At 41.6% G+C, this 24,198-nt stretch overlaps 1 protein-coding gene and 1 pseudogene across 3 annotated transcripts in view; one reads left to right on the forward strand and one right to left on the reverse strand.

Moving 5' to 3' along the window:
- OGT (O-linked N-acetylglucosamine (GlcNAc) transferase) overlaps positions 1 to 19,279 on the reverse strand; it is a 32,017-nt gene extending 12,738 nt beyond the window's left edge. The window contains exons 1-13 of one of the 3 annotated variants that reach the window (XM_032393803.1): positions 19,151 to 19,279; positions 19,008 to 19,053; positions 15,996 to 16,146; positions 14,880 to 15,123; positions 8,659 to 8,727; positions 5,230 to 5,346; positions 2,992 to 3,071; positions 2,229 to 2,424; positions 1,836 to 1,976; positions 1,163 to 1,263; positions 843 to 996; positions 656 to 757; positions 52 to 231 (exon numbers count right to left, since the gene is read on the reverse strand). In XM_032393803.1, the coding sequence (XP_032249694.1) occupies positions 52 to 231; positions 656 to 757; positions 843 to 996; positions 1,163 to 1,263; positions 1,836 to 1,976; positions 2,229 to 2,424; positions 2,992 to 3,071; positions 5,230 to 5,346; positions 8,659 to 8,727; positions 14,880 to 15,123; positions 15,996 to 16,146; positions 19,008 to 19,044 (1,572 nt within the window). In that variant the 5' untranslated portion in view covers positions 19,045 to 19,053; positions 19,151 to 19,279. Of the gene's footprint in view, positions 1 to 51; positions 232 to 655; positions 758 to 842; positions 997 to 1,162; positions 1,264 to 1,835; positions 1,977 to 2,228; positions 2,425 to 2,991; positions 3,072 to 5,229; positions 5,347 to 8,658; positions 8,728 to 14,879; positions 15,124 to 15,995; positions 16,177 to 19,007 lie in introns of all 3 variants that reach the window. The other 2 variants (XM_032393802.1, XM_032393801.1) reach the window with 2 other exon arrangements.
- LOC116625350 lies at positions 19,109 to 23,807 on the forward strand (annotated as a pseudogene).
- The last annotated feature ends 391 nt before the right edge of the window (positions 23,808 to 24,198 follow it).

A 24,198-nucleotide genomic window follows, 5' to 3' on the forward strand; every position in this document is an offset into this window, starting at 1 on the left:
TTTATCTGTATTTTACTCTGAAACAGAAAGATTAAAACAAAACAACCGCACCTTATCCAAGCAGAGGTTCCCATGCCTCTCAGCAATAGCCTTCCTGAAGCCATGAGAAAGAGGATATAGCATACTATGATGAGGATGCACAGAAGGCAACCTATTCTTCTCTAACTGGTCAGCCACAATACTGACCAACTTCTTCATTCGCTCATCATAGTCCGTCCAATCACAGACAATCTAGAGGAGGCAAAAAGAAGTTATTACCCAGGGGCGCCTGGGTGGCTCAGGCGATTGAGCGTCTGCCTTCGGCTCAAATCGTGATCCCAGGGTCCTGGGACTGAGCCCCGTTGTCGGGCTCCCTGCTCGGTGGGGAGCCTGCTTCTCCTTCTCCCTCTGCCACCCCCACCCTCCCCACCCCCCAGCTTATGCTCTCTGGCTCTCTCTGTCAAATAAATAAATAAAGTCTTGGGAAAAAAGAAAAAAAGTTATTACCCAGAAAACCCTATTCCAAGATTTAACATTTTGTGTGTCTTTGGTCTAATGTAACGTCAGATAACCCTTTAAAAAACACGTCTCCAGCCAGGCCTGGATTAATGTGGCACATAACAATTAAAAAGTGATTGCAACACCGAAAGCCAATTACTGGCCTGTTACTCTTTACCTGCAGGCAATGAGCCAAGTTACAATAAGCATCGGGAAAGTCAGGCTTCAGTTTCAGAGCAGTGCGATAGGAAGCTATTGCTTCTGGAATGTTCCCTGAATCCTGGAAATAAAGCGGGATGGTTAAAAGTTGTCCCACAACTAAACATTAGGTGCTTAGACACACATATTATAATAAACAGTAGTACCTTATGAATGGAAGCCAAATTGCTGTGGGCATCTGCAAATGCAGGGTTAATCTGAATGGCACGAGTGTAACACTGCAAGGCTCCCTGAACATCCTGCATCTCCTTTAGAGTGTTTCCCATGTTCGAGTAGGCATCAGCAAAGGTAGGACTAATTCTAAAAGAGAAAACGAAGATTTTCTTCGTCTAGTACAAAAACCTTTAACTCCCTGTAATGTTAGTCTGTGGTTATTAAAAGTCATCTTAACACAAGCCAAATGTGCCACAGGCCAAACATTTAAAAATGTAAAGGAAAAAAAAATTATAGACAGTGAGGATCTTACCGAATAGCCTCCTTATAATGCATCAGAGCTTCCTGAAGTTTTCCCTGCTGCTGCAGTACACTTGCTAAATTTGAATGAGCAGCAGCAAACTCTGGGAAGACCTACAGAGTCAAGATGACATCCGAGGTTTAAAAAAAAAACTTCTAAACCAGCAGTAATAACTTACCACGGTAAGAACTTTGCTCAAGTATCTTTATATCCCTACATTTCTGTCTACATTCTCCAAGTCTCCTCATTCTTCAAAGTCGAGTGTCTCACATTCTACCTCTTCCTTTATTTTATAACCCTCCTCGTTTCAAAAGGTGAGGAAGTAAGACCTCTCCTCATCCTAGCTTATGCCAATTGAAATCGCTCTTAAACTCCTACCACACCCACCAACCACCATTACAGCCATCAGGCACTAAAATTATACACTTATTGGTAACCTGTCTTGAACTATAACTCACTGTTCAACTTTTCCATGCAGATCTTATCTACCCATAAAATAACTCAACGTAGAGACTTTCTTGAATGTCACACAGGACTTCGCTCATACCTTAGATACTCAATTACTGGTTCAATGAATGATTCAACCACTGTTTTCACAAAAGAGGTGGATGACATGGCAAACTTTAACTGCCTTTCCTCTATTATCACATAGAAAAAATATCCAGCCACACCACCCTGAACATACTTCCAATGCTTTACGATATAAGCGAACGGCCTCTTCAATGTTTCCCTGTTCTCGTTTGATATTGGCTAGGTTATTCAGAGAGTCTGCATGGGTGGGACACAGCCGGAGAGCTGTATTGTAACAATCTTCTGCTTCGGCAACCTAGAAAACAAAAGAAATTATTCAACACTTATATGGAAGAATCACAGAGTCACCACAGATGTTATTCTAACAACTGCTTAGTTAAGCCTAATGGCTGGTAATGTTCTAGAAAATAGGTATTTTTGCTCTTCTCTCAACCAAAACTCTAAAGTAAAACAATTTACCACTTTGATACTTAATAACAATAGGTACAAAAACAACTTTTTTAATCCTACCAGGTAACAAAGAAATAGACTGAATAAATGTCCTTACACTGCCCTTCTCTTTGAGTGCATTGGCTAGGTTGCAGTAGGCATCAGGGAAATGTGGTTGCAGTTCAATAGCTCGCCTGTAGGTGTCTATTGCCAGATCTATCAGGCCTTGCTCGTAGTATACACAAGCCAGGTTGCCGTGCACCACTGCATGATTTGGACTCAAGCTTAGGGCACGAAGGTAAGCTGCCACAGCTCTGTAAATAAAAAAACACACACACACACACAATGCAACTAACTTTTAATGGATGCTTTGTTACAATTAATTCAAGCTATACTATGCCAAAGTATATCAATTAATTATAATTAATTCATGCTATACTATACTTAACCTCACATCAAAATTCCACCTTAAGAAAACATGTACTTTTACACTGAAAAATTTTCTATTTCCACATAAGAAAATCAGCTCTCCCCTAACAAAAGAAAAAAAAGGTCAAAAGTCAGGATTTACTCAGCTTTCTGAATCAGATCAAAGGAATAATTTAGTCTAGAAGATAACCATTTCAACAGCTTTACAACAAAAGAAATTTCAATTAAATTCCCACTGAGAAGGATAATGGCTTGGAGGAAAGCCAACAACGAAGTCAGGCAACAAGGCCTCTAAATAAAAGGTAACACACAGCAGACATGATGAAGGAAAAGCAACATACTAGAAAAGGAAAATGTCTTTCAATGGACCACTGTCATAATTTTAGTCCAAAGTCTCAAGTGCCAATACAACAAACACTCAAGAAAATGTATCAAATAGAACATTCTCTCACCTGTCAAATATCCGTGCCTCTTTCAAGACATTTCCTAAATTGATATAAGCATCCAGAAAATTGGGGTCAAGGGTGACAGCCTAAAAATTACAAGACAGCTACTTAGAGCCAAGTTAGGATTTCAGATTAATTTGCCAATTACAATTTTTTATTCTGAGATAATTTTAGGCCTCAAATTTTACATATTCTAGTATAGTTAAATCTTATTTCTTTCATTAAAAAAAAAAAAACCAGATGGGGTGCCTGGCTGGCTCAGTCGGAGAAGCGTGCAACTTTTGATCTGGGGGTTGTGGGTTTGAGCGCCATACTGAGTGTAGAGATTACTAAACAAATAAACTTTAATAACCCCCGTTATTTTAGTACCCACTCAGTCACAAACCTCAATGTTAAAATAACTTGTGTTATGTGAGAGCAAAATGTGTCCTGAAGGGAAAAATTTTAAACTAGGTCGGCTCCAATTTTACTGAGCTAAAAACTTCTAATGGTTGGCCCTATTTTATTCAAGATTAATAAGCCTAACTCTTCTATGGATGCCTGGCTGGCTTAGTCTGTGGAACATGTGTCTCTTGATCTCAGGACTGTGGGTTTGAGCCCCGGTGTTGGGTGTAGAGATTACTTAAAAATAAAATCTTAAAGGGGCGCCCGGGTGGCTTAGTCAGTTAAGTGTCCAACTCTTGATTTTGGCTCAGGTCATGATCTCAGGGTTGTGAGATCGAGCCCTGCGTCGGGCTCTGCACTGGGCTTGGAGCCTGCTTAAGATTCTCTCCCTCTCCATCTGCCTCTCCCCACCTCAAAAAAAATTAAATAGAATCTTAAAAAAAAAAAAAAAGCCTAACTCTTCTAAAACATAATGGCAAGAAGCAGCAGCAGAAAATATATATCTATATATGTATATATATTTAATATGCATTAATATACATTAAACTACATACCCAGTAAGACCTTAGTAAAATATGTAATTAGAGCTGTACACTCAGTAAGATACTTAAGGAGATACTAACCATTAAATGGTTTCATCCAAATAAATCTGAAGTTGTCTTAAAATATGGCCAGATAAACCCAGAGCAGGGATTCTCAACCCTGGCCGTAATATTAAGAATTCACCTCCTAAAGGGTGCCTGGGCTCTCTCACGTACCAGTTAAATTAGACCCTCTGAAGATGGGACCAGGAATTCCTATCTTTTATAAGCCCCTCCCATGCAATCAAGGTAGAGAACCACCGAGCAAGGGAGCACAGTGTAATAAATGCGAACTTTAACTGAAATACTGAAAAGGTGAAGGTAATGAGTAATTGTGAACATACTGAAGAGTCATAAAGAACGCTTCCTCTTCACTTTTCTTTACTTCTATCACAAAGTACATAGTGTCTGGTTGTGTCTTCTTTGCCACTGATAAATGCCTAAATCTATTAATGGTGATACTCTGATTTTATCATTCCTTTTTCATTTACTAGCTGGAACACTGCTATAAATAGAAACTTCCTCCTATCAACTACTGGGTTACCCTGACGTCCAGTTCATACAGGAGAAGGAAGACAAATGCTTTGTTCTCCCCACTTTTAACCAGTTTTCAAAATGAATTACTCCTTATCTTCCAAAGGTAACAAATGAGTATCTTCTTAGTATATTTATAAACTCACGGATTTAAACACATTTGACAAGTTTCAATATATCTCAGTTAGTATTCCTGCTAAATGTTCAAGTCCCATCTTTAGCCAGCGTGAGCCTCTTCCAGTTGCCTTTTGAGTCCTTTTGACATAATATATATCAAAGCTGCCTTACTTTCTGGGCACTCCAGATTAATTCTGTACATTTCCTACCCCAATCTGGAATCAGCCTTTGACCAAGAAACCCTGTTTCTTTAAAGCTGCCCATCTTAAAAAAGGATATTTAATTAAAGTACATTTTCAATGCAAAACTGGAAACAGCCCGGGGGGGGGGGGGGGGGGGGGGGCACCTGGCTGGCTCAGTTGATGGAGCCACGTGCGACTCTTGATCTTGGGATCATGAGTGAGTTCGAGGCCCACGTTGGGTATAGAGATTGTTTCTTAATCTTTTAAAGTAAACCAACAAAACTGGAAACTGCCCTAACATATGCCATCCAGCAAATGCTGTAATACTGTCAGAGAAACAAAGATTAAGTGACGGATGAAGTAAAGGCCTATTACTTGGTTCTAAGTAAAAACACCCTGCACACATAAGCACGTCACAAGTACCAATTATTAATTTAATGACTAACCTTTTCAAAGTGATGAATTGCAAGCCAAATCTCTCCTTGTGCATTGAAAACACAGCCAAGATTACTCCAAGCTACTGCAAAGTTCGGTTGCGTCTCAATTGCTTTCAAATAACATGCCTTAGGAGGGGTTAATGAAAGAAGATGGGAGGGGAAGGAGGTAAAGGGAAAAGGGAAAATTTGTAAAGGGGAAAAAAAAAAAAGATCGGGGGGGGGGGGGGAAGAAGGTGATATCATTATTCCTTCTCTGACCAGCCAAAAGTGACCCTGCAGCATAGGCTCGCTTGCGCCAAAACTAATGCGCTGCCACAGCTGGCTGCTCCTGCGCCTGCGCCACCGGAACCCAAGTGCAAACCACCATGTTCAGTTCTGCCAGCCGATAACCAGCCCTTTACACCGGCACTTATCTGGGAAGTCAGCTGCCTGAAGACTCCATGCTGGACGTCTCTTATCTGAACCCCAAGGGCCGCTGCGACGTTTTCAAGTCAGAGCTAGAGGGTGCCACACAAAGCCAAGCTTTCCCACCCCACGCCATCCCCACCAGTTTCCCAAAGCGTGTTGTACAAAATGTTAATAGAGATCACTGGGGAAAAAAGGATTTCATGATCAAATAAATGAGGAAAACAGAAAACAGGTTTCTTTGCTACAGAACTTGCCTAAGCCTCTAACAGTTTATACGGGGCGGGGGGGGGGGGGGTCCTCCCTCACCTTAGTTGACCATGGAACTCTTTTTCATTGACCATTTTCTTAGAATACCATGAAACACATTTTGGGAAACGCTGCCCTAAACGATACCGTTCCTCACTAACATCAAAACTGTGCTACTGAGGAGAAGAACGCCCTTCCGCCGTGTCGGGTATCAGAAAGCCAGGCTATCCATCCTCGCCACACCCCTGACTCCCAAGGGGGACCGAAGCTGAAACCTCATATGACAGGATTGCACCTAGGTTGAGGTCCCTGTAATGCGAGCGCAAACATCGCTTGCGCAACCTAACAGCATCGCACTGCGCCATCGCTGCGGACTGCTGCGCTACGTAGAACACCCCCAGACGCAGCAAACGGCCAACCAGATCCATTAATCTACTAGACAGGCCCAGAGAGAATATTTGTTTAATGAGATTAGTTGGACTCAAGGTACGTTAAAACCCAATTTTATCCAAAAAGGCTACACAATAGGACTGAGGGAGCCAGTCAATCAGATTACTCATCTAGTCAACCGTTCACAGGGGCTCATTTGCACGCATTGCGCATTAACGCGGCGCAGCCTTTGCGCTACTGCAGGGTCACAGCGCATCATCAGAAGAGCAGAATGCTGCAATCCAAACAAAGAAGAAAAAAGGAAAAAAATGAACAACAAGGAGAGTTAGAAGCTTTTACTAGTAAATTATCTCTAATAATTTTTAATATCAATTAACTTTTACTTATCTTTGACAGAATTGTGGCTATAGTATAAAACATTCTCTTACATAACTTGCTCGTAAATAAAATTATTTTAAGCTGTTTCTGAAGCCACAAGACAGAAGATTCAGGCATGGAGGCAAATTGTTTTGCTGTGGCAGTTACAAACCCGTTACCATATTTCTCATCATGTGACTTTTCGGTGCGTTCCTTGCTGGAAGAGGAGGAGGTGTGTGTCTGCCCTAGATCCAGGCCTCGAGCTCCCTTCAGCGAGGCACCTTACGCATGGAATAGGAGGTTTCACCCACCTGAAACCTTCTAAATACAATATCAATGGTGAAAAACCAAAAACAAGAGAGAAAATAAAAACAAGATCATTAGTAAAAGTTCAACAAAGCAATTGAAATTCTTTGGATGTCTATTACATATGGGAATGAGGACAGTCTCAAGTCTGTAACATGGGAAACATGCAGAAGGGAGAGGGTTAATCAGGGCTATTGCATACAGCAGGGATTTTTGCTGGAAGAAAGGCTCTTCGTTTTCTACAAAGACAACTTAATTTTGCTTCCATCTACTAGGAATATGCTGGCTTGAATTTTCAAATGCACTGATTACAAAAGAAATACATTGCATTTCACTCAAGAGTATGTTCTTGTTCACTAAGTTCTCACAAAAACAGAATAAACATTTTTCAAACTAGGTGTCTCCAGAGCTCTGAAATAAAGAAGTCAGCAACCTAAGGCAGGCGCAATGTCTCAGCCTAAACCGATCTCTAAAGCTGCAGTGAAGTGCAATTCATGTTAGCTGTCCGCTTGGTGGGGTGACAATTAATAGGAGCTTATCAAATATTTGTTCTATAAATTACCAATTAGATTTATCAGCTAAGATTGAAATCCATTACAATTCATTAGCTGGAAACCTACATAAAGGTTAATCCAAAGTGTCAGCAGAATTTATGAGCTATGCACTTAAAACTAGTGCCTTTTAACATTAGATGGTGCTGAAAAGCCTTCGCCCTCCCTGGATAAAGCAGTCAAACAGACAGCTACGCTGCGCATACACTCCACGCATTAGCATGCGCGTGGGGCTCAGAGCAACAGGTGGGAGTTTCAGAAGCATTCTGGTTTCTCCCCACTCCTCACCCCTGCAGCGCGGTTGCGTAAGGTGGCTTGTAACAAGACAATTTCATTTGTCAATTTAATTTACAATTATACCAAAAGCTTTAATAACCCAACCTGGTGTTCAAATTCATTATTTGGAAACACAGAATGCTAAAAGCCACCTTTCCACTTTGGCAAGTTTTCTTTCGATCAGTCCATTTCCCAAACAAACCAGCTTTTTTGTCCTTCTGACTTTTTTTTTTTTTAAAGGAGGTAGGGCGGGGAGGAATAAAAGAAGGAAGTAAGGAAGAAAAGAAGGCAGACAACTAAGGGTTGGAAAAGAGGAAAAAGGAACTTAGGGGAGGGAGTGGGGGACAAGGGGCAGGATGTTCCAATTATGAATTTACAATCATTTTAACAGCCTTTCTTCCACTGTAAAAAGGGTAAGGAAGATGAAGGGAGGAAGGTTAAATAAGAATTTTAAATGCCAGTATTACAGGGTAACATTTGGATGAAATTCTTCTCCACTTACAAGCCACAAAGGACTTAGAAGAGCAGCATTTTCAATGGCACCTGCATCATATAGGAGTCTTGAGCCAAATCACAGGCGCTCTGCTTGTCACCAGCAGGCAAGCCTCAGATTTAAAGGAATGTTACTTATTCCCACATAAGATCATGACGGAGCCCATTGTTATAAAGATGATCTAGCTCAGCAGAAAGGCTCCAAAATGTTCAGGTTCTTGCTTTACCCCCAGATTTAGAACAGATATGCCAAAGCCTGGCCCTGCTCTAGTCTGAGGTGATTCATGCCGTCAGTTTTCCTCAGTTTCACAGGACTGTTTTTTGGAGATAGCTCAATGAAGAGTTGAAGACTTGGCAAAAAGTACAAGTTTTCATAACACTGATGTTTAAATGTGTTCTATCAAACACCTACCTTGGCTTCTTCCAAGCGACCCAGGGCTTTGAGCAGGTTCCCCAGGTCACTGCGAACACAGTACAAATCCTAGAAACCGAGAGATACTCCTTAATTATACTGTCAACCAAAAACACCTTGAAATTACTTTTATGCATCTAGCTCGCTGTCCTTTTATTCTGCCAATTAAAGATACTGCTTGACAAATTAAAGTACAGAACCAGGGCGCCTGGGTGGCTCAGTTGGTTGAGCGGCTGCCTTCGGCTCAGGTCATGATCCCAGGGTCCTGGGATCAAGCCCCGCGTCGGGCTCCCTGCTCAGCGGGGAGCCTGCTTCTCCCTGTCCCTCTGCCTGCCTCTCTGCCTACTTGTGCTCTCTATCTCTCTGTCAAATAAATAAATAAAATCTTTAAAAAATAAATAAATAAAAATAAAAATAAAGTACAGAACCACAATCCTACATCCTCAATTCCAATTCCAAAAAGTTCCAAAAGCTTATCTGATGATTAAACCTGACCAGAACTGACACAGAATTTACTGATCCCACTTAGTGTGAATACTCATACCTTCTGCTGCAGAAATATGTGTTTTACTAGAAGGTGCTGCTCCAGACTCACCTGAGTTTTATACATGGTATTACCATCTTTCTAAAATCCTAAAAATTCTGAATTTTGAAATGCATTTAATCCCACCAGTTTCAGATAAAAGACTATGGGCCTTGGAACTAGAGGGTATTATGCTAAGCGAAATAAGTCAATCAGAGAAAGACAATTATCCTATGATCTCACTCATACGTGGAATTTAAGAAACAAAACAGAGGCTCATACAGGGAGAGAGGGAAAAATAAAGCAAGATGAAATCAGAGCAGGACACAAACCATAAGAGACTCTTAAACACAGGAAACAAACTGAGGGTTGCTGGGGCGGGGGGGGGAGGATGGAGTAACTGGGTGATGGACGTTAAGGAGGGCACATGATGCGATGAGCAGTGGGTGTTATATAAGACTGATGAATCACTGAACTCTACCTCTACCTCTGATACTAATAATATATTATATGTTAATTGAATTTAAATTTTTAAAAATGGGGGGAAAAAAGACTACGGACCTTACTATAGCTTCTCCTCTCCCTAAATGTCAGTTGCCTTAAAAAAAAAAAAAAAGGCACCAAATATTTGTTCAACTATTTTGTTCAAAGGTTATGATGAATCACTCCAGTATCAAGGGCCAAAAATTCTCCATAGTGAAAAAAGTATTTAGCTGTGACTGGCTATCAGCAAACCTACCCTTAGGCTGTCAGGCCTATTTAGAAACCTTGACTTCATTTCAGTATTAGACAGAAGGATTACCATCCAACCAAAGCTTCAATCCTGGCACCTGCCACTAGATTACTCATTAGTATTAAGTGCCATTAGAATTGAGTGGGTGAATAATGAAAAGCAGTTGACTCTGCTTTTTATTAGCAGCACAATTGTGTTGTTAGTCATCTGACTCACCAGTCCGTTCATCAGTATGAAAGACTCGTCAGAACAGTGAGCTTAAATTTTTATTTGTCCTTGTTTGCCTTTGTCATTCAAATCTATCAGTCAACAAGCACAGACAATGGCAATAGGGAGTAAGCTTATCATTCCAAACTGTTCCACGGGGGAAAAGAGCCTTATTAAGTCCCAGTAAGGGAAATTTTGCCAATTGTGCCGAAGTATCATCATATATATTATTCTACACACAACTGTATTATGGTTTCCAGAATCAGGTGGTTAATTTTACTGATAAACAGCTTTTATGATTGTATACTATCATCCATCAGGTGAACCAAAAGTCAGCCAGCAAAGAACAGGCTGCCACAGAATACCCTTATGGTTGACCATAGTGGCTCAGTACCATGATCTACCTGATCTGTCCTGTCCTTTGAGCAATGAATGGTGTTTTGGGAGAGAATGACTGTCTCCCATGACCTCAAGTACAAAAGGCTAATACCAATCCTCAAAAAAAAAACAAAAAACAAAAAAAACACAGGTATCATTAATCTTATTACAAATTTATCCTCCTCTAATGAGTCTAAGCATTTTTAACCCTATTTATACTCAGAAGTAATGATTCTATAACCTTGCTATCTACTTTGTATAATTTTTCTTCCTCAACTTTAAGGGTTACCCTTCGGTTTTGGCTAACCATTAACCGTACATTCCAATCTGTTCATACAAGCTCTTCTACTATACCTGATTATTGCAGTTATTTATCTTTGGACTTTTACCAATTCCTATGCCTTTTCTGAGCCATAATAATCAAAATCTTGCAATAATTCTCCAACAGTGACCCTAACGGGCTATGTATTTTAGCCAACTGTTGCATACTTTCTATACTTTCTAATTTCTATAAACTCGTGGACAGATGGCATCCAAGTGCTGACAGTGCCTACCTATATTTAGTAATATCATCTTGATCCATTACAGCATACTAAATCAAGTTAACACAATGCCCACAGTTAAAAATAGATTATCTTCAAGATCACTAGAAGATAATCAACAAGGCAGTTTTAGAAAAAGGTAAAACATTTCCTATTAAATATAATACTGAAATCCCATTCTCCCATTTGGGAATCCAAACGTTTATGCACGAACAGCAGATTTCTAGGAACTTCAAGGATACCACTATTCTCCCAAAAGTTCAAAACCTAAGACTGCTTCAAAATAAGTAAGAATTTCCTATATAACCACCCCTCCTAAAACAGCACTTACTATTTCCTGCCTTTGTTCCTAGAGCCCCCACCCCTACCCACATCTATATACACACATACACATGAAGTAAAATCAGGTTGATAAAAACCTACAGTAGTTCTCAATTGCCTCTCAATTTAAATTTAAACTCCTCAGCCTCTATTCTTTCTAAATCTTCAAATTGACTCTCCTCTACTACACTCACTTCTTGTTACTACTTGACTCACCACTTCAGCCAAGGAAGTCTACTTGCTATTTACCTTCCTACAGAATGCTTAGGTTATAAGCACCCACTCAAGAAAATCTTCTGATTTAATACTCTCTAACAATAATCATCCAAAGAACTTACGCCCTTTTTCTCTTTACGGGTCAGGTCCTATCTCATATTATAATCCTCAATTTTTTCTCCCCAGCACATCACCCCAATTCCTAATAAAGCACTGCACACACAATAAGCACTCAAATATTTAAATGTGACATTTGCACAGCAAACATAATAAAAAGCAGAGAGAAATAGAAATATATGGTTTTCCACAGCTTAGCTCACAACAGTAACAAATAACGTGACTGTAACATGTGATGGTCAGGATGCCAGTAGCTCTCAGCATTATGCATCCACAATCAAAGCCAAAGCAACGTTTCAACCAACAGAGCTCCTTAGAGTAAGTAGGGGGTTACAGCCATTTTACAAAGGACAATTTTATACATAATTCATAAAAGGGACTGCTGGGTATGAGGCAACTCTAGTGAACCATCATGTAGATTACCATGTGCAATAGCACCTTCAAATACAACGGATTAAAATCTCAGTGAAATTATTAAATCATCCAACATTACAGAAGACAGTTCAGAACATAAAAATATGAAACAGCTCTAGGTCTTAAAATTTCTATAATCAAGTCACAGAATAACTTCTGTCATTAACTGGAAAGGATAAACACTGCTAAAACAGATAACCAAGAATACTACCATAACCTTTTGCCTTTTCACAACTTTCGCCTTTTCACTGCTGCAAAACCAAAATAACCTGATTTTAACTATTTTTCATAGAAGGCCAACTACATCTATGATTCAGGACAACAGTGCACTGCTAACAAGAGCACAACTTAGGAACAGACTCAAGACTCTGTGAGTACTGAACTGACAAAGGCATTTGACAATAAGTGAAATCTAGTTAAGACTAGGTATCCTGAAATAAGTTAAAACATTACTGGTATAGTATATTTAAGGTGAAATCGAAGCAGTCCGCACAGTCCTTTCTACACTCTTACTGGTGAAGGCACAGAAATAAAACAGCACCTTCCACTAGTAGAAACAGAACCAGATGGGACTGCATAGCTGGTTCAATGTCTTTAAGGGGGTAGCCCCACGATGTATTTTAGGACCATTTTTACTTCTTTGGTAGGGTACAATGACAAGCTTTCTGTTAACAGGTTAGATATGGAAAAACATGGTTCTGTCTCCCACTTCAGTTTTCCCTTCCCCTTGAGTTTTTCTACTCCTACAGTCTGGTATAAGGTCAGCAGCAGTGACCGCCCTGCTACACATGTAAACAATCGAAGACCTGAGCCAAGGGGATCAGAGTTCAAGATGTGGAGCCATAGCTATATAAGAGGGCACAAGTGAGTTTATACTGAATCAACAAGAGAAGGGTGGAACCAACCCTGATTAATAAAGGGTAAGGACTTCCTCTGACAACTAGGTGCACAAGTGAACTCTGAGCCCTGGCTCTTAAGAACAGGGTCCAAGCCCCAGTGGCAGGCAGTACAGGGTTCCCCCCATAATTTTTGGTGGTAACTAGCTAGATAATACTGCAATAAAAATCACAAAAAACCACTCAAATCTACATATTATGTATCCTTTCAGAGATACTCAATGCATATAAGAAATTAGTTTCATCGGCTACCTCCAAGAAGAGTAGCTGGGAGACCTTTTCACTGTATCCGTACAAAAAGCAATGAACAAATAATAATAATAAATATTAAACTCTTAAAATTAACTGGAAAAATAATCATTAACAGATGTCATGATAAAAAGTGATTTCAGATCTTTCGCACAAACTACTAAATTAAGCTGCAGTTTCCAAACCTGTAAAATAGGGATTAAGGGATAGTAGGATATGATCAATGGTTTTCAAACTGTACTCAAGAGTTGCCTTGAGAGATGGGTGCCTTTTTTAATCTTTTATTTCTTCTCTCTTCTGTGTCTACTTTCAAGATATTCAAGCTCAAAAGAAAGGAACAAAGAAAAAAAGAGACGAAAAAAACCAGACTCTTAAAAATACAGAGAACAAAGCGGTGGCTGCAAGGGGGGAGGTGGGTGGGTGGAATAGGTGAAGGGGATTAAGATACACTTATCCTGATGAGCACTGAGTAATGTATAGAATTGCTGAGTCACTATATTGTACACCTGAAACTAATATAACACTGTATGTTAATTATATTTGCATTAAAAAAAGAAAACAGTTACCAAGAGAAAAAAGTTATATTCAGGCTCAGGTTTTAATATCTTACTTCTCTATTACTACCTGTGTAATCCCAAGAAAGTTACATGACCCCTGACTTCTTTTTTTTAACTGGTAAAACTGACAATAATACCATCTACTTCAAAGGATCATCGTAAGCATTAAGTAAGACCAACATCTGAAACAACTGGCACAGTATCTGAGCACATAGCGGATTTTCAATAAATGGTAGCTAACATAATTACTTATTAACCACTTCCAGACTTATTGCAAAACTAAATGCTGACCACTTAGCTTGGTTATGTATTCCTCATTTTTTCTGGAGACCTACACTCCTTCTATCATTACCTCTTAAGTTTGTATCTATCTTCTTTCCCTAACTACATCAAAAGTTCTGAGGGCCAGTCTTACTTCTTTTATGAATCTTTCAGAGACCCTACCACAGTGTGACCTTAACTTCTGCCAGCTAGGCCTCACTTGTTCACCAGAAAATACCTGCAATTCAGACCAAAAAATTGAAAAACTAATCAAAAACCTGGTTTGGATACTATCGCCTCAATTCTACCACTTTTAATTATGTTGAACGAAAAAAGAATAAGCTACTGAGGAACAAATTTCACAGCCTGGTTTTCATGTCACTGATCCACATAGTGGCAACTTGTTATAACTATTTCCTATTACAGATTAAGGCCCTTTATCCACTACTCCTTGAAAATCAATTAACTGTTACAAATACCTATCAGAACATATCCAAATTTAATCAAAACAACCCAAAGAAACAATGTCATATGTTCTGCACTTTTACAGGCATTATAAAAATAGATGTAGAACTTCTTGCTATAAGGATAACTTTTGTGCTTTTTAAATGTACCTTGCTAGATAAAACGAATTTTTTAAAACATAATGCAGACCTGGTCCAAGCAATTTCACAATTTTAAGTCAACAAACATTTCTAAATTCTTAACTTTATTCCACGCAAAAACCTATTTAATGTCTGAAGTAGCAGGCTGTTTCTTTCTGGGCTTTTGTAAAAGGGAAATAATAACTATTAAAATGTTACTCACAGGATTGTACTGAAGAGCAGAGACGTAAGCTTGAACTGCCCCTTCCATGTCACCTGCTGCTACCAATGCGGCTGCCAGGTTAATATAACCATCGATGAAATCTGGTTTGAGACGCAATGCATGCCGGTAATGCTCAATTGCTTCCTGCAACTGCCCTCTTTCCTTGTACACATTCCCCAAATTCGAATAGGCTTCTGCCAGAAGGGGGTTCTGTTTAATTGCCAGAGTGCTAAAGTGAGCAGATCTGGAAAAAGCGAAAAGTGTTGATACGTGGGTATGCATGTTACAGAGAGAAGGTATGGCCCATATGCAACTCAGTTTCTGAAGTTCCTGCGCTATTACTGCTAACTATAGAACAAGACATTATCTTTTAACTACCGTACGGTAGGAAAAATTTTGGAAATCAAACTTTTCCAAAAGTAGAGGTATCCCAGATTTCAAATTGGAATGCTTTTTTCTTATGAGATTAGCATTCTTGCTAAAGTCTTCTTACCAAACTGCCACATTGTAAGACATGAACACTAAGATCAAGAATGAAAACGCTATGTGCATGACCCTCACTTTCCATTTGTTGATAAAAGGTAATGACACTCATCTTTAAATGTCTAAGTAAGCCAAAATGGCAATTTATTAAGAGGATAAGAACACAGATTCTTCCCTTTTGATTAATTCAACTGATTAGCTGACAGTAGCATATCATAAGGATTTGTGCATTTGCAACTTGAACCACATATGCACCCTCCTACCACAGCAATATACACCATCATTTCTGAGCATTTCCATTCCTCAAACTGACACATCTTACAAAGGTGAGACAGGATGCTCAGATGGAATAAATTATTCTTAGTATACCTGAACAGAGTTAAGAAGGCAGATGTAGGTGGAAAAATCTAGAAAAGGTCCCTAGTCATACTGATAATACAAACACCACCACAAAAGAAAGGAGAAAAACTGGCAGCCGGGCATGTCCCAAGTGGGCAAAAGAGCAGATGTGCGTTGGTGGCTTAGTTGAAACCCAGTACTGGAAAAATTTCAAATTCAAATATTTAAGTATCATTTTTTTAAGCTCAGCACCCAGAGGCAGCAATCACCAGCAGGTACCCCCACATCTCCTACCTGTCCAGCCTTCGACACTGGAAGTGTATAGATGAAAGTAATAAAAGCACACCAGTATTGTCTGGCTCTTGTCTCCAGAGCTGCATGCAGTGTCTCTCAGCTGCCTCAAAATCTCCTGCCTGATATTCTCGATGTGCCAACTCAGCTAACCCTTGGAAGGAAAGCATACGTTTCGTTGGTTCTGGAGAATCATCAAAACATTTGAGGGAAGGAGGGGGGAAAACAAAAAGTTAGAAATGCAAACCAAAAAATGTAAAAATATGGTATATTAAACTCAAAGATGAAAACGCTTGAAACTATGTAAAGCACTAGAGTGAGTGTTCTGCGCGTTATTTATACCTCCAAGTTAGCATCAGGTGCAGATTTGGCATTTTTAGAATTCACCATTAACTTTTCTTTCCAAGACCAGATAGAACATTTACTTCCAAACCAGATTACATTTTGTGAACAAAAATACTTTGTACTTTTAAATCATAAATCAGAGGTAGCATCCAAAGAGTCACCAAACATTATTCCCTATACCTTAGTTAACATACAGAAACAAAATATACAACGTGAGTTGCAAGGTCACAAAGATGTAATGTCAGAATGACCTACTGGAAACGTAATACTCTGTCCCATGTTTCAGGTTGGACTGGGGGGGGTGGATATTGGTAACAATCTCTCACTTCATCTGAGTGGGAGTACCAGATGTGTTTTTAACTCTTGAAATTACAATGCTGCATTTGTAGATTTCTCAACTTAGTTTTTTATTAAGGGATACACTAGAAACCAGCATAGGAAGGGGAAAACCCTAAAAGTCAAGGTGCTATTTTTAAAACAGCTGATAAACAAGATGAATTAGTCTCTCAGGAGCCAAAATATTTAAAGGGGTCATCAAACGTTTTAAGTAAAGACCCAAAATTATATTGCTCCTCTATTATCCCAAATTCACAATGGAGACCAAATTAGCTAAATCCCACCCACGCTGGTTCAAGACTAGCATTTTCCAAGAGCTCTGACACTGACTAAAGGATTAAGACATTGCAAACAACCCTATATAAACTACGCAGTTACCTACAACTGCAATGATTTTGAGGAGGACTGGGGAAATGCTCAAATATAAGACCATTCGATAAAGTGGGGCAGAATGAGTAACAAATGAAAGCACTTCGCTCCGTGTGACTTAATTCAGATACATAAAGATATACGGTATCGCTAAAACCCAGAGAGGGGGAGAAAAACAACCACAGACTGCCTAAGTCTCAATTGTAAACACTTACTTAAACAATGATACATTACTAGGAATTTGATCATAGCACTTGCTAGGAGGTTGGAATGCGAAACCATGTACAAATTACTTAAATTCTACCAAGGTCACAGTGACAAGCTCCAATTTGAGCCCTGCTCCTCAACCCTTAGAGCTGGGAAGTGATCTGTATACTCAGGAAAGCAAAGTAAATTTCCTGAGAGAACGTAAAGCTGACCACTACAGAAGCGCAGAGACTTGCATCCAAATCTGGGTGAGGTGGTATCTCAAGTAGAAACTGGTGAATTAATTACATTTCAGACAAATCTCTGTAACTTCCTAGCTCCTCATTTTAAGACACTATCAACTTTTCAAAGCCCCTTAGCTGCTAATATTAACACTTGAAATGACAACTTCCTCAAACAAAATAACACACAGAGAAGGGCAAGCTAGTACAGAATCTTACATCTTTAAGAATCTGTGGAAGGAAGGGGAACACTAATTATTAAATCCCACTACCCACAATCTCACGGATTAAGATGCAACGGAAGATTCGCCTATTACTTCCTGCACAATGTCCGAAAATAATAAAAGCCTTGATACATCTCAACTGAGAAACAACAACAAAATAACCTCGTGGGAAACCTTAGAACCGCAGCCCAGTTCCCCCCCCCCCCTTCCGCCCCAAATAGCCTCAATATGGAAAGGCAGCTGAAGGACACTCCTATAATTTGGTTCTCGTATTTTTAGTACCGAATGCTCTCGACTGAATTGTCTAAAAGGGCAACCGCCTTGCACTTGTGCAGCTACACTCCAGTTGCTTTACAAACTCTTCAAGCAAGGATGAAAACTTAAAAAGATACACACCCTATGAATAAAGAGACACTAAGCTAAAGAATGGGGATGGAAGACCCAGAGGCAGCGGCGGAGGAATACAGGGAGAAAGTAACACAAAGCAGGAACTCGGCGGGCAGGGTGGTCAACGCCAAAGCACCGGCACCAGGGTGGTTTCTCCCCAAGGATAGGAAGTGGACCGCAGGGCTGGCAACCTCGCGAAGGAAAGGGTGTGGTTCCCCCGCGGGAGGGGAGGGAAGACGGAATGGGAAATCCAGGCTGGGGGCAGCGGGTGGAATTGGGCGATGGCAAAAGGAACCCCTGGAAATTTCCAGTCTAAACCGGGGCCGCTCGACCGAAACAACACCAGAAAGGCGCTGCCCAGCGGGGTGCTGCTCAGTAGCCCCTCTTCTCGAGATTACTTACAGCACACCAAGGAGCTTTTTTGCTCGTCCTCGGGTGATGTAAAGTGAGGACATGATTACATCGGAATGGCACCCCCGCCCTAGACTGACAGAGAAGAACCAAATCTGGCTAAGGGGAAAGGGCTGGAGGGGGGTCGGGAGGGGGGAGAGGAGGGGGCGGTGGGCTGAATTAGGGGAGAAAACGACTGCGAAGGCGAGTGAAAGGGCAGGGATTCCAATGCAGTCCATTCCGAGACATTCTAAGCGCGCACGTGTGGTAGAGGCGTCCTGAGAGAGTCGGAAGCTAGAAAATTGATGGGATTAAAAAGGCAAAAATGGAAGCAGAAAGCAAGCAAGAAAAGAGGAAATGTTCGAGGAGCGGACGACAGCGGAAAACCCGAACAGATGCCGGTAGACGACGAAAAGCTCAGCAATGCCACTGATGTAATGGGGATGGCTAGGGGGGGAAGGAAGGGGGTGATGAGAGGTAGAGGACGGCGCGAGACCCCGACGGGGCGTCTGCCAAGGTAGAACGGACACCGGTACCTGTGCTGTCGGCCACGTTGCCCACGGAAGACGCCATCTGGAGCTTCTTGAGGGAGAACGAGAGGAGAGTAATTGACCCGCTGCCGCCACTACTGGCAAGAATGTTTCTAGAGGTAGTAGTAGTAAGAGGGCGGCAGCCGTACCAGTGTTTTGGCAGGCTTAAGCGGCGGCAGCAGTTACAGGCTTCGAACCTTAGGAACTCTGGTTGGCCATCTACCTCTCACGGTCTTGAAATGGCGGCGACGGCTCCTCGGCCGAAACAACACGGGCCGGAACTACTTTCTGTTACAATCAAGTACCAGCGCGGAAGTAGCGCGGTAACCAGCGCTACCGACAAAGTGACTGTAATCAAAGCCGCCAGCTCCTCTGTAACCTTCCGCCCAGGGCTCATTGCGACAAACACGATTGTGTCGAAAGCGCATGCGAGCAACCCTGTCAACCCTACTCGCGCTTAGGGCACTGGCTGGGGCAGGAGCGGCCAAGTTTTTCAATAGCGAAGCGGAGGGTTAAAAAGAAACCCGTCTATACGACGGGCACATTTTTGTCGGAGTTGTACGGTCTATTACCTAGCCGGTAATGGAGATTTTTAGTACCGATGCCAGAGGCGTCTAAAAAATTCCATCAACTTTATTCGTGTAAAAAAATTGATAGTTACAAGGTCGATGGATCAGTCTGAGCAAGTGAATGTAAATGTTTATATTTCAAAGACCGAGCTGTTGTTCAAAACGATGGCGGAGAGGGTTATAATTTGAACGAGTCTCAATTCTGATTCCACCCACTGATTTAAGCACTTTTGATGAAAAACCCTGATACTTTCACCGGGCCAAATGAACCCGAACATCTCAGATCGTAGCCATATAGTCCGAAATTTCAAAATCGTTTTGGTGTTCAGCATAGTTCTGCCCACGGTCTTAGGGCCAAATGCTTCATGCTGAGAGTTTGCATTCCAAAGGCAACCATAAAAATGTTAAAGATGATTCATATTCGTCAAAATCCTTGACTCTCTTCTGAGTTGTAACTTCGCTTCCCTCAGATAGCTTTGCAGATCCTAACGATCGACGATTCCATTTAGCTCAAGGCAGTTCAACAATGACAGATGAATTCACTTGCCATCTACCTAAAACCACACATCCAGATTGAGTCTGATTTGCCTCCACTTCCCTGAACAAATCAACTCTTATGATCGTCCTGTAGTTTGAAGTCCATTGTTCAGATATTTTGTAACATAAGTATTAATTTATATCTCCTTGTAGGAAGGATTTAAGGTAACTTGCCACGTCAGCAAGAAATTTTTATAAGCCCATGGAGGCAACAAGTTGGATCTCTCAGAGCCTTTTTATTTCAAAAACTCATCCTTGATCTAAGAACACAGGTCAGTGAATTTCTTCAAAACGTTTTTACTACCTTTTCATTGGACTACATTAAAAAAAAAAACCCCTAAGCCCTCGAGTTCTGCTTCAATTTCTTCAGCACAGTTCACAAACTGTTAATTACGGATATGAGCACAGAGAAAATTCCTGTTGATAATTTCTCCCATCACATCTGATGATTAATAGTCACAGGCAATGAAAAAGACAAAGTTCACTCCACAGACTCTCTCTGGAAATTGGGTACCAACCTCTTCTCTCAGATTGATTTAACTGGGAAGACCTTTTCTCCCCCTTCTCATTACAGGTGCCCCATCTGTGGCAAATAAACTCAGCTTTTCAGCTTTTAGAACAGACTTCTCAGATTCCACTGGCAGATGTTTAGGCCTCACTCATTAGCCGGTGCTAGCTAATTAAGTAAAACTCTTTTTGTTGTTCAATGTCAGGTCATGTTCCCTGTCAGGCCGGCTATTGGGCATATCCCTACTTGTGGTCTAAGTTTCCTTATGGGGAGAGAGAAGAGTCAGGGGATATTATGATACATTTTACTGCTGTGAGAAGCTGGATGGTGAGGCTCACAGTGGTTCAATCAGGAAAAAACCCCAGCTGAAGGCTCAAGACCCCCTCCAGGTACCTTCCGGGCATAGCACCCGGAAGGTTTAGTCTGAAGGACTTACTCATTGGACAAACACACCTTCTTTGGCCAGTCAGGTAACATTTACTAGCACATCCCTTTGTGCAAGGCACGGTGGGGGGCACAGAAATCAACAAGACGAGATCTTTGCCCCCAAGGAACTTGAAGCCCAGTTAGGTAGACACAAAAAGCCCCTGGAGCATAAAACAGAAGGGTATTATTTAGGTGATAAAATACATTAAGGTCTATAAATATCTGGGGAGGGAATAGTCACTTCAGGCTGGAGGCCCGACCTGGGCATGGAAGAGGGGGCTTTTGTGTATTCTCTTTCACCCTGATTTCTGGTTATTTTTCCCCCCTCCCTTTCATGTGCAGCGATTCTAAATTCAGAATCATCTGAAATAAACCAGCCCCGTCTTCCACCCCCAGCCCCAAACTTTGCCTGCGTGCTAACATCGCTAATGGCGTATTAGGTTTTGGTTACCGTGCCGCAAAGTGCCACAAATTTCGCGGCTTACAACGGCACGCATTTCGCAGCCCTGGCGCGGGCTTTGGGCGACGGAGCGGGAGTCACGATCTGGCCGCTGTCGCCGCCCGCCGCTCGCCACCCGCCGCCGCTGGAAAATGGCTCCAAGGGTTAAAGGAAGCCGGAGAAACACGCATGGAGGGATGTAGCACCGCAGGCGTCTCCAGATGTTCGGGAATAACATTCCAGAAAGAGATTGAGCCCCCGGGGATTAGAGGACTAGTCATCACGAAGAAAAGTAGTCTTAAAACCTTCCAGAAATCTTTGAACCTGAATCAAAGTAAACGAGACACTGACTTCATGGTAGGACAATAACCATCCCTAGCCAGTGTTTGGAAACCACGATTCCTTATTTGGTAGCTGCTAAGGTGGAGATATGACCGTCTGTGCTATCACCAGTGGAGATGAAAAAGGAGGGGGGGGGGGAGAGATCAAAGAGTCAAAGCTTAATGGATACATGAAAAGGGCTCCTTTCTGCAGAACAAAAGCAGAAAGACAAGGGGAGCACACCCTCTGGGAGCTCTGCCAGATGAGGATACCTTTTCCTCTCTTCAGCACCCATAGTCTTTAAAGATGTGAGAGCTCAAAGACCAATGAGGTCCACTGCCCTTAGCAATCATCACTATAGTCCTACCTTGTGGCCTCTTGACCCACGAACTCTGAGGAGAGGGGTATCAAAATGGAGGAGGCGAGAGTCACAGCTTTGGTTCCTTCTTCCAATCCAAGTCCAGCACGGAATGGTGTTTGAAAAGATTTTCACAGTCTTCAGCCTGGCACCGTCTGCCAAGAACAAAATAATTCATAAAGGAGTTCAGAATCCCCAAATGGAGACCTGCAATGTCACCTCAATGAAAACGTGTCTGTAGTTAGTGGACACACACCTCAATACTGTATTTGGTATTCTGGATCCTTCCAAAGGTGGAAGGATCATCTAGCTATTGTCTGGTTAGTTCTTCTCCCATGGAAGTTTCTGCAGTTCCTTCTCTCTTTTTTTTTTTTTTAGGATTTTATTTATTTATTTGAGAGAGACAGAGAGAGACAGAGAGAGTACAAGCAGGGGGAGAGGCAAAGGGAGAGGGAGAAGCAGACTCCCCGCTGAGCAGGGAGCCAACATGGGGTTGGATCCCAGGACCTGGAGATCATGACCCGAGCCGAAGGCAGACGCTTAACCATCTGAGCCACCCAGGCGCCCCTCTGCAGTTCCTTCTCAAGTGCGGGGGGAGGGGGGGGACTCTTTCTCTGAAAATGGAAGTCAGGTAGACCAGAGCCCTACAGTCATTGCCCCAGAAATCTTTGTGGATCAGTCTGTGAATGGCTTGTTGACACCATAGGCATCACATTGCAGAGCCCAAGAGCAAGACATGATGATGTCCCCCCACGCTCACCATTGCTACCTCCAATGCAGAATAATCAAATCCAAAGGAACTTCAGCGGACTCACCGGCACAGATGTTCTTGTGTCTAAAATTATGTGCTATCAGAGCGCCTGGGTGGCTCAATCGGTTAAGCATCTGCCTTCAGCTCAGGTCATGATCTCAGGGTCCTGGGTTCAAGCCCTGCGTCAGGCTTCCTGCTCAGCGGGAAGTCTGCTTCTCCCTCTCCCTCTGCCACTCCCCCCACCCGTGCACACACTCTCTCTCTCTCAAATAAATAAAAAAATATTTAATAAAATAAAATTATGTGCTACCATTTGAATTTTGATCCTGACTCCGCTCCTGGGATTGCAAGAGCTTATGACTCAATGAAAAGTAGTGGTCTTATGGTTGTGACAAGCCTTACAGAGTTGCTGGAAAAAAAAAAAAAACTTGTGAAATAAAGATGGTACTGGGAACCAGTCACATGCTGGGAGGCAGAAGGGAATCTAGTAAATGTGCCAGATGGTTCTTTTCTTGTTCTGGATAGTTCTGATGACTGTTATCTTTTAAGCTCGAGCTTTCGCTCCCATGGTAAAAACACTTCACACTAGAATTGAGCACTCAAACAGTAGGTTTCTCTTTGATGAACAACCAGATGTGTGGATGGACAATTCCTGATCTAATTAAACATTCAACCAGGGACTCTGAAAACGGAGCTTTGTCTTATTCAGGGCCTTCGTTGCCTGAATCTGCAATTCACCCCGTCAGACTTACCAGTTGAGTATCATGATTCATGCAGGTGCGTTCTTTGTAATACCTGTCTCATTTTGTTATGTTTCTGTATACCAGAACAGACTTAATTCAAAAACTGCCTTTGCCAAACAAAATGAAGGATTAGTGACAGGAGAAGCATTCATGAAAATGAGGAGAACCCTGCATCTTGCACTTTGTGTTCAAGAAAAAAATTTGAAATCCAGTTTACAAACTTCCATTGCTATTAAAATCTTTTGCTGCTACAACTCTGAGTTTTGTTTGTTTTTTAAGATTCTTATTTATTTATTTGACAGAGAGAGACACAGCGAGAGAGGGAGCACAAGCAGGGGGCGTGGGAGAGGGAGAAGCAGACTTCCCGCTGAGCAGGGAGCCCGATGCGGGGCTCGATCCCAGGACCCTGGGATCATGACCTGAACTGAAGGCGGACGCTTAATGACTGAGCCACCCAGGCGCCCCAACTCTCAGAGTTTTTGACGAAAAGAGTAATCCATTTGTTTAGAGGTGGGAAAGTGTCAGCAAGGTGTCCTGAGTTTGCT

Source organism: Phoca vitulina, unplaced genomic scaffold (genome assembly GCF_004348235.1).
Source record: "Phoca vitulina isolate PV1807 unplaced genomic scaffold, GSC_HSeal_1.0 scaffold77, whole genome shotgun sequence".
Lineage (NCBI taxonomy): Eukaryota > Metazoa > Chordata > Mammalia > Carnivora > Phocidae > Phoca > Phoca vitulina.